Raw genomic sequence first — 9,842 nt, 5'->3', positions numbered from 1 at the left:
CCCATACTTTATTTTATGCCTTCCATAATATCATTTCCATTTCCTTAAATGCTACCATCCCCTTTCCTGTCCTGACCTCTCACTGCCTTCTATTGAAATACCGCCTGCCCTTGACTTATCAAAGTGTACTGTCATGGTTTGTTTGCTTCACTAACTCCTTTAGTTTATAATTCTCCAGAATGCAGGAACTGTGCCTAGAAAAATGGTTGGTATATAGCAAACACTTGATAATTTATTGATTCGTTACTGAGGAAATGTAAGTGGGACTTAAGTTTGCTTAATAAATGTTTCCTCTTATTGACGTCTACTAAAATCCAGCTTACCTAAGGAATTTTATTTCTAATATATACTAACACTGTTTTCCTTCTCTGACTACATTTATTGGGTACTTATTATGTGCAAGACACTATGTGACCTCATTTAATTCTTACAGTATCCCGTGTTGTAAGCACTATAATTATTTCTACAGGTGAGGAAATAGAGTCTCAGGAAAGGTGGGTGACGTGGCCAAGGTCATAAAGCTGAGGAGTGACAGGACCACGATTTGTGGCCAGGAAGTCTGATGCCAGAGCCTACAGTCTCTTCTACTCACCTCAGAAGTCCTACTTGTCCTTCAGGGCCAAGCATGGGCTCAGCTTACTCAGGAAACTTTCTTGCAGTTGTTGTCATCTTCTATCTTCTCATCTCACTATTAGGCTGAAGGCCTTGTGAGGCAGGAATTGTGGGTCTTCTCTTTCTATCATCTTGTTGTATGTGGCCAGCATCTTGTAAAGTTGTTTGGAAAGGGATTCCTACCTGTACTGGGCAGATGAGGGGAAGAAGGCTTGGGGATTTCTCTAGTCTTACCCAGCCACCCTCTGTCAGAGCCAGCGGTAGGCCTTAGGTGATCATCTCTAGTTCCAGGCTCCTTTCCTGGAAGAAAATGCCTTAGAAAATCCCTTTATAAACAATTCAGGAAGTGATAGAGTTCAGAGATTCTTAGAATTGCAAGAAACCACAATGGTTACCTAGAGAAATGTCCTCATTTTCAACAGTAGGCCTAGAAAGGAGAGGTGACTTATCCAAGACTGTGGAGCAAGTTAGCAGAAAGATTGGAGTAATGAAAAAACAGACAACAACTTGCAGTTACCAGATCTGGGATTTAGTATTCGCTCTGACATTTAGTTCTTAATGAATGGCCTATAATACAAAGTATAATTATTCAGATTCAAACCAAGTTGACAGTGTCTTTTCTGTCATTGCCCTTGGCCTATCTATATGCAAAGAATAGTTTTCTTCTTAGCAAAAGCTCTTTTTATTCCACTTGGCACAGGCACTATTTATTGAACTGCTATTGCTTTAAAGTTTTCTTTTTTCCTGACTTATGTTCTCTTGCAGTCTCCTGGCTTCTTCCAGCTATAGCCTCTCCTCCCCCAGCCATGCTCCCTTCACCCTCTGAGCTCCCCATCCTCTCACCAGCCTTTTGTTTTCTTCATGGATGCCAAGTCAGCCAACCAGCATTGCTTGTCTCCTTTCCTGCTGTGCTCCACACACCCAACTAAGGCTATTTCCTGGTTGCCATCCTGAACCAGGCTGCAATTGCTAAAATATTAATGGCTTCCTTGGTGAAAAATAACACCGACGCTTCTTATAATAAATTAAAATTGCCAGAAAGGCAGAAACAATGACACGGAGGAAATAAAGCAAAACTCTAATATGAAAAAGTGTTTTAGAGCTAAGGCAGGAGAAGATATCCTTAGCCCTGCCTTCCCCATCACAATGCTGGGATCTTGCAGTGGGAAACACCGTCACCACTGGCCGAGAGTCACCATCTTGACCACCTAGATGGGGTGTATGGCAGGGTAGGCGATCCCTGGGGTTTTGCCTGGCTGGCTCTTCTTCTGGGTCCACTGGGGGAGAGGATGAAGGAAGAGCAGCATGGATCAGAAAAAAAAAAAAAAAGGCAAACTGCTATGGATAAAGAAAAGAGGGGTTGCTGGGGTTAAAATTCCGGTGACATCTTGGGATAAGGAAGGTTGAAGGATGCTGAGAAAAGATTAGGCTAAACTCAAAGGCCAAGAAATGTGATTCCTTCCTTTGTTTAATCTTAAGTAAAGCATTTAGCACTTTATGTCTTAAATATCTAATTCCCCAACCACACTCTGTCATTGTCATCATTGTACTCCTGGGGCCTTGCGTGGTACTTGGCACAAACCACAATGCTAACCAGTATATTCAGAATGAATGGATAAATAATCAGCAAGGGAAAGAGTAGAGAGCAAAAACCGACCCTGAATGTTTCCAGCATAGTGAACGTTAATATTTTTATTTCTTTTGCAATAAAGAGTACAAAGGGTTGGGAGCAGGACATCACAGGAGGAGGAAAGATAGTGCCATCTCTGCAGAAGAACTCCCGAACCACACACAGAAGGAAAGTGGATCCCCAGGGCAGCCTTTCCCACCAAAAAAAATTAGGCCCAATCCACGAGAGTTTGCCAGTAGCTCCCCAGGGTTCCAGGGTGTCTGCCAGCCTTCCTAGGTATCCTGGGCATGCCTCTAGGTGCCAGTGACTCAAACTCCTTTTTCCACTTCCCAGTTCAACCTCGTCACTCTCATTCCCACAAGTTCCCAATCTGAGTCCCATTCTCTGACCTTTCTCTGCTTCCCTTTTTATCTCATTTGAGACTGATCCTCAAGGGTTCCTCTGGCCCCTGCACTCATTTTCATTACTGGGTATGCTAATGTTCGTCTTCTAATTCAGGAAATCCTTCCAACCCTGTTTTCAGCTCTGCCCCCAAACCCTTCCACTTCTGCATTTCACCTCCCAGTCTCCTCACTCCTGGAGCAAAGAGCTCTGCACTTGGATTTCTAAGCATGCATGGCTCATGTGGAGCAGGGAAGTGGGAAGATGCCCCTCAGGGCAGAAAGCCTGCTTTTTGTGGGGACCCTACATATCATTCAAACAGGCATAGCTGTAGAGAATCTTCACTGAACCTCTCCTCCAGTTCTGCCTCTCCCCTCCACTATGCTGAACTTGCAGTTCATTCTGCAGTAAAAAGCAGTAGCCAGGCTGCAGCGGGTGCTCCAGAAGCCCGACTGTAAGCATGCACACTGTATATGTGGTGTGCAAGCAAGCCATCATCAGTCATACAAAGCAGTTGCTATGGAATGTGTGAAAAGTGAGAAATATGGTTTAATTGTGGATTTTATTATAAGTGTGATACTAGTCAGAAAGGCCCAGGAAGCTGGCATTGCAGCTACCAGCTCAGGGAAAAGGAAAGAGAGCAGCAGAAACTGCTATAGTAGATCCAACTGATGTTAACATATGTGGACACCCTCCCGTCTCCTGGCCCCTTTCCTTTCACCCAGACTTGGTATGTGGCAAATCTAAACATTTGCAAATTCACAGTCGTAATCAGTCATCCGGCACATTATGAACTTCCACTGGCGATCCCTGTGGGAGGGAGAGTCAGAAAATGAATATCAGTGAGAAAGGACACGGCAGGAAGAATCGCTGCTGGGGAAACAGCAACAGAGAACATTTGGAGGACCTGGGAGCTGAAGGGACACTTAATCTCACTTTGCTCTTAGAAGACATCTTTATGCAGTTTCCCAAGAGCCGACAAATCTGTGAGTTCAGGTCACCCTTGAAGGTGACTAACTAGGTCACTGGCTGTGTGGAGGCTTCTGTTCATCACTGGTGGTCAACTCACCTCTGCTGCCTCCAGAAAGTACCTCAATGACCTGTGGGTTAACAGCTTGGGATAAAAGCATTTATTTAACATCATCTCCATTTCATTGTAAAGAATCTTGTTTTAGGCTGGGCTTGGTGGCTCACACCTGCAATCCCAGCCTTTTGGGAGGCTGAGGCAGGTGGATTGCTTGAGGCTAGGAGTTTGAGACCAGTCTGGCCAATATGTGGAACCTGACTCCACAAAAAAAGACAAAAAAATAGCTGGGTGTGGTGGCGCACGCCTGTAGTCCCACCTATTTGAGAGACTGAGGCGGGAGGATTGCTGGAGTCCTGGAGGTTGAGGCTGCAGTGAACTGAGATGGTGCCACTGCACTCCAGCCTGGGTGACAGAGTGAAACCCTGTCTCAAAAAAAAAAAAAAAAAAAAAAAATCTTGTTTTAAAAAGTCCATCCATTTTCCCACTGACTCTTTCTGAGCACTTACCATATGCAGAGTGCTCACCATGCACTGGGCTCTGTGCTATACATGTGTTTCCCTTCAGAAAACACTGCTACAGAGAAATGAAAAAATCCCTTAAAGTAAAAAAGAAAATGGCTGCCATTCTGGCGTCACTAGATTGTTATGAATTGCCTATGTGTTTAAGTGGTTGGGGATGGGAAGAGTGTACATAGCATTACTAACTTTTGAAAAATGTGGTGTGGATACATTTCAAGGAATGTTCTTTGCTCAGGGCAAACTTATGTTCTTTATTCATCCATTTAAGAGAAATGTATCGAGTGCCTACATTGCATGACACTCCTGTGGTCTAATATTGTTGAACAGTGGTAATGATAATTGTAGCCTCCAATACATCTGGCATTGTACCAGATGCTTTACCTGTTTTCTCTTTTAATCCTCACAACAATTCATTGTTTAAGTGAAGAACCAGGCTCAGAGAAATAATTAACTTGCTTTAAGGTAGTACAAGTAATAGGTGATAATTTCAGATTCACAGTTTATTGGACTCAAATCTTGATCTTTCTCTTAAACCACACTGTCTCCCTAACTAGGTAATCTTAAGCCCAGAAGAACACACAGCTGCCATGCCCTTTGCACAGTCCTGATAAAGGGCAACAATAAAGAGGTTTTCCATATTTAATTATGCAAATCATTCCAAAGCTTAGTGGGGTCCTTTACAAACTCAGAATTATCTATCTCCATTTTCAATCTGCAAGGTCTGTTTTCAACAATTTATCCTAAACACTATGACTAACAAGGCCTTCATCCAGCTTCTAAACTGAAAAAGGGGGCTGACTCTGCTCAAACAGCCTAAGGCAGGCTTTCTAATTCTGAGTCTGTTGCTCCGGGTCATTTGTTTAAAACAATTGGGTATAGAGTCCCTCAACGCAAATCTGGATAATCAACTTGAGGGTCTGGGTGATACCAGAGCCTGGGTGATATTTTGATTCCTGCAATTGTCAAAAGATTGTTTTAGAAGGAAATTAGAAAATTGGTGGCATGTGGGTTTACCAAATGACTGTAATTACTGCAGCCAGGTCTTATTTATCTGTGTACCAACAAACACAGATAAACAAGATCTTATGATCAGGCATTCAAACTACTCTTTTAAAAGGCTATTAACTGATGCTGAGTAAAACTTTGACTTGGTCCTATGAAGACCAAATGATTCCACCAGGTTCAGTCTCTGATTTCACACCAGGACAGTGGGGGCAAATTTGCTCCCCAAGGGAATACTTGGCAATGTCTGCAACTACTTTTGGTTGTCACAACTTGGGGTGGAGTGCTAGTAGCATCTAGTGGGTAGGCTAAACATCTAGAATGCAAAGGACAGACTCTGAAACAAAGAAATATCTGGACCCAGATGTCAATAGCGCACAGATGGAAAAAACTGCATTCTAAGAGGAAACCACTATGATTTGCGTGTGGAGGGAAAGCTCTTGCACAGGGAGTCCTGCCCTGACAATAGTTCTCCAAGCTGGGGGCCTCGGCATCTTTCAGCAGAGCAGAAGAAACCTAAGTTGTGGATCATTAAGCTACTTGTTTTTGATGACAGTAGCAAAATTGCATGAGTATATTTATTTTATTTTATTTTGGGGGGAAGATATTCATTTTAAATTAATGCAATGACATAATATTTCAGTTTTTCATGATTGTGGGTAATCCACATAACCAAAAATTTACTGAAAACTGAATTTACTGAAAATTGAATTGAGCGTTTTAACTACTCAAATATATTTATTTCATCCTAATCTTGGACGTCACTTTTCCTTTACTGTATTCATTCCTGCTTTCTTAAACAGGGAACATAGAACTAATTTTCTTGTTGAGCTGAAGTCATCATTTGCAGCATTGAGCACCCCTGTTATTTCGTTTTGCACTTTGGGGAGCATGGCCCGGCTAAATGACAACCCACGTTCTTTGAGTTCTTGAGCCTTTCATTTTCTTTATTGTTCTTACGCTTATTTGTTGTCATGTCATCCAGCTATTTATTCTCATTGGTGGAATGAGTTTCATTCTAAGTACTATATAGTGGGTTCCCTTTCTAATTTGCTGCTTCTAGAAAATTGGTAACTAGGCTAGTTTAAAGTATATCTAAAGTAAAAATAAGTAATGTGTGCAAACTGAGTGGTTTGCCTATGGGTAAACATAAAGGTTTTTGCTGATCAGCCTGCAACATATATTGTGCCTTTCCAGAGCTACTTAATGTCCTTTTTTTTTTTAAAAAAAAAAAGAAATTCTAGGTCATATTAAATAAGTTAACTTTATTTCAGATGTAATTCTGTTTGAAAACACAGACACACACCAAAGATGTATCACACTCAAATTCATCACAGTATACTATCTTATGAGTTAATGTAAGTGTTATTTGGTTTGCAAAATATTTATTGGTAACTTTTCAGGAATTCATTTCTGTGTAAAAAGTGATTATCAGCTGACTAAAAGTAGGCCAAACCAATCATTAACACCTGAATTTACCCACACTTTTCTCTATATTAGTAGGGAGTACAATTCTTGTTTTCTTCTTACTGTTTTGATGTATTTGAGATAGGACTAAGGAGTTGATTGTGAGAGAAAGGTGATGAAAAAAGGGTTAGTGCAGTTTTTATCTTCAGGCCATTTAAATTATCTTTCTTTCATTAATTTTTGTCAGCTTTACTGAGGGATTGTTAACTCCTTTCATTTCTAAATATTGTTGGTAGATGTTGTGGTCTGAATGTTGGTGTCCCTTTAAAATTTATATGTTGGAACCTAATACTCAATGTGATAGTATTAGGAGGAGGAGCCTTTAGGGGGGTGATTAAGCCATGAGGGCTCTGCTGTCATGAATGGGATTAGTGCCCATATAAAAGAAGTTGAAGGGAACTGGCTTGCCCTTTCCACCATGTGTGAGAACACAGTAATAAAGCAACATCTCTGAAGCAGCAAGCAACCCCTTACCAGACACTGAACCTGCTGGTGCCTTGATCTTGGACTTTCCAGCCTCCAGAACTGTGAACAATAAATTTCTATTGTTCGTAAGTTACCTAGTCTAAGGTAATGTGGTAAAGGAGCCCAAACAGACTAGGACAGTAGGTTCTGTGTGTTTCTTATCTCCAATCCCTTTTCTTTCTCTTCTCTCTTCTTTCCTAAAACCCAAAGTGGGGATCATATAGAGGCATGGGGTTGAAGGGCGTCCATTTTGACAATGGGCACCCCTCTAACTGTATTTGCCTTCTCCTCTTGGTGTTTCATGAGGAAAAGTACTCTTTGAAATTGAGTGAGGGGAAAATCTTAGACCATCAAGGGATACCAAGTTTAGGACTTTGCTCTTGAGCAGGCTGGAATCCACCCTCATCTCCAAGGTGAGCAGCTCCACGAGGTGAGCTCATGAGAACAGCTCACTTCCCATGGCCTCCTATTTTCCAGCCAAACCTGAAGTTAATCCTTGACCAGGTAGGAAACTAAAATAAGGAAAACCTCAGGTCAAAGTTCCTGCAGAAATATATGTGCATGTAAGAAATCTGCACTTGTATTCTGCATGTATGTATGTATGTGTGTGTGTGTGTGTGTTTATAAATTCCTGCAGGTATAATACTTGCAGGGAGTTAGTCCCAGCTCCTTTAACCCTAGCCCCATGGGGAAGGGGCTATCTTTCTCACCTTTCCACTGCAGAGAAAGTGGTTGTTGCTCCTCGGATATAGTAATCATAATTGTAGGAAATCATGTCCATGTCCTCACCATAGTGACCTGGATATTCTGTTGTCAGCCTATGCAGGAAGAACAAAAGGTTAGAGGAAAATAAAACACATTATTATTGCTGGGAGCAAACAGAAGACACACTATGAAGAAGAGATGGAGTTTGAGCATCTTGGCAAATCCAGACTGAAGTTAATGACATCCACCAAACCACTCCAGGCTGTGAAGAAACAGACAGCTCTCCTCCCACTTCTCATCTTCCTTTTCTAGGCCATTAAACTGTACACTGAAAAAGATGTAGATACCTCCCCAGGCTTTGGAATTATCAAAATAATTTTGGAGTTCTTGATATTGATTAATATCAATATTATTCCTATTCTATTCAAGTCAACTAAGACAATGTTTTCAAATTTTAGATTATAATTCATTAGTTGATAACAAAGCCAATTTAATTGGCTTGAAAAGCAATTTAAATGGCTTTAAAAAGATATAAAATAGAAAAGAAAATATCAAAGCATGCATCACATGCAATAAGGATAAGTCTATGTATGTAAACATTTTGTTTCAAATATATATGTGTATGTGTTAATAAGATGTATGTATTGTGCTAGTTTAACATATATTTCTTATTGTGAGTTATAGTCAACAACGTGTTCAAAAATTATTTAATTAAAATGTAAGCTCCCCAAAGGTAGAGCTTTTGCCTTGTCCACCATTGTTCATCCAGCACCTAAAACAGATACATAATAAATATTAGCTGAATAAATATATGGCCTGGGGAAAGTCAATTCATCTCAGTTTTCTGACCTGTAGAAGAATAAAGTCTACCTTATAGGTTTGTCATTGGAACTAATAAAAATGAGTGATGAGGGTGCTATACACATGGTAGGTGTTGAATCTCTAAGAACTATTTTGTTTCTTCTTCCTCTTCCTCCTTTCCTTTCCTTCTCTTCCAATATTGAGTAAATCCTGGGCCTTCATATGAGTAGGTCCATGGTAGTCCATCCTGGAATAAGTCTAGAATCCGCCAGTTCTCATAAGGGCTTTGCCACTGGGACCTTTAGGACCAAAACAGTCCTTTTACCATGAAATAGTTCCTCCAAAGTCTTTATCCAAACCCCAGGGCAGCTTGGAAAACAACTAGTTTTCCAAGTGTCAATAATTTCATCTGATTTGGGTTTAACAGATCACTGTTTATTAATGCTAGAAAGATCTTCTCCTCTGCAGACTGATGGTGATCTTTCTCTAAGATTGTCATTAAATCATGAAAAGATTGATTTATAAACTGTAAGGGCTCCTAGGAGGATCTCAGTGCACAGATGGAGCAAGATCAATGGTTAGCCCATTCTCTTGGCTCATAATCATTCCTTTTACCCATTATTCACTAACCTTGCTCCCTGATTTGAATTTTCCTAACACATAATTATGCTCTATCAGGATGGCAAGCCCAACCCAAAGTGAGGTACATGTGTTTTGGCTTAATGTTCATGAAGGGGAACAAGGCCCTGCCAATCCAGAAACTTATTTTGTGCTTCCAAAGAGGTCCAGAAGCGGGACTTTATCTTTCAGGTAAATGTCTTTTTTTTTTTTTTTTTTTGAGACCGAGTCTCACTGTGTCACCCAGGCTGTTGTGCAATGGCGCAATCTCAGCTCACTGCAACTTCCGCCCTCTCCTGTCTCGGTGTCCCAAGTAGCTGGGATTACAGGCATGTGCCATCATGCCCAGCTAATTTTTGTATTTTTAGTAGAGACAGGGTTTCACCATGTTGGCCAGGCTTGTCTGGAACTCCTGACCTCAAGTGATCCGCCCACCTCCATCTCCCAAAGTGCTGGGATTATATGTATGAGCCACCGCGCCCAGCATGGTAAATGTCTTATAAGTAGAACTAATACGGCCTTACTTGGATCTCACTGATTTATGATCCATGAGAACAAAAAATATCTTCAAAAACTTTTGAAGCAATCTTTGGATACAATGTGTAAAATTAATTAT

The 9,842-nt window shown here is 40.9% G+C and overlaps 1 protein-coding gene across 1 annotated transcript in view; it reads right to left on the bottom strand.

The window, feature by feature from the left end:
* Positions 1-2,281: 2,281 nt before the first annotated feature.
* The window catches only part of DPT (dermatopontin), a 34,936-nt gene continuing 27,375 nt past the window's right edge, over positions 2,282-9,842 (bottom strand). The window contains exons 3-4 of the mRNA XM_017867557.1: positions 7,813-7,920; positions 2,282-3,433 (exon numbers count right to left, since the gene is read on the bottom strand). Of these exons, the coding sequence (XP_017723046.1) occupies positions 3,367-3,433; positions 7,813-7,920 (175 nt within the window). The 3' untranslated portion in view covers positions 2,282-3,366. The remainder of the gene's footprint in view (positions 3,434-7,812; positions 7,921-9,842) is intronic.

Source organism: Rhinopithecus bieti, unplaced genomic scaffold, assembly GCF_001698545.2.
Source record: "Rhinopithecus bieti isolate Rb0 unplaced genomic scaffold, ASM169854v2 scaffold_3763, whole genome shotgun sequence".
Taxonomy (NCBI): Eukaryota; Metazoa; Chordata; class Mammalia; order Primates; family Cercopithecidae; genus Rhinopithecus; species Rhinopithecus bieti.
The sequence above is the reverse complement of the archived record's forward strand: the minus strand, read 5'-3'. Positions and strand labels throughout refer to the sequence as shown.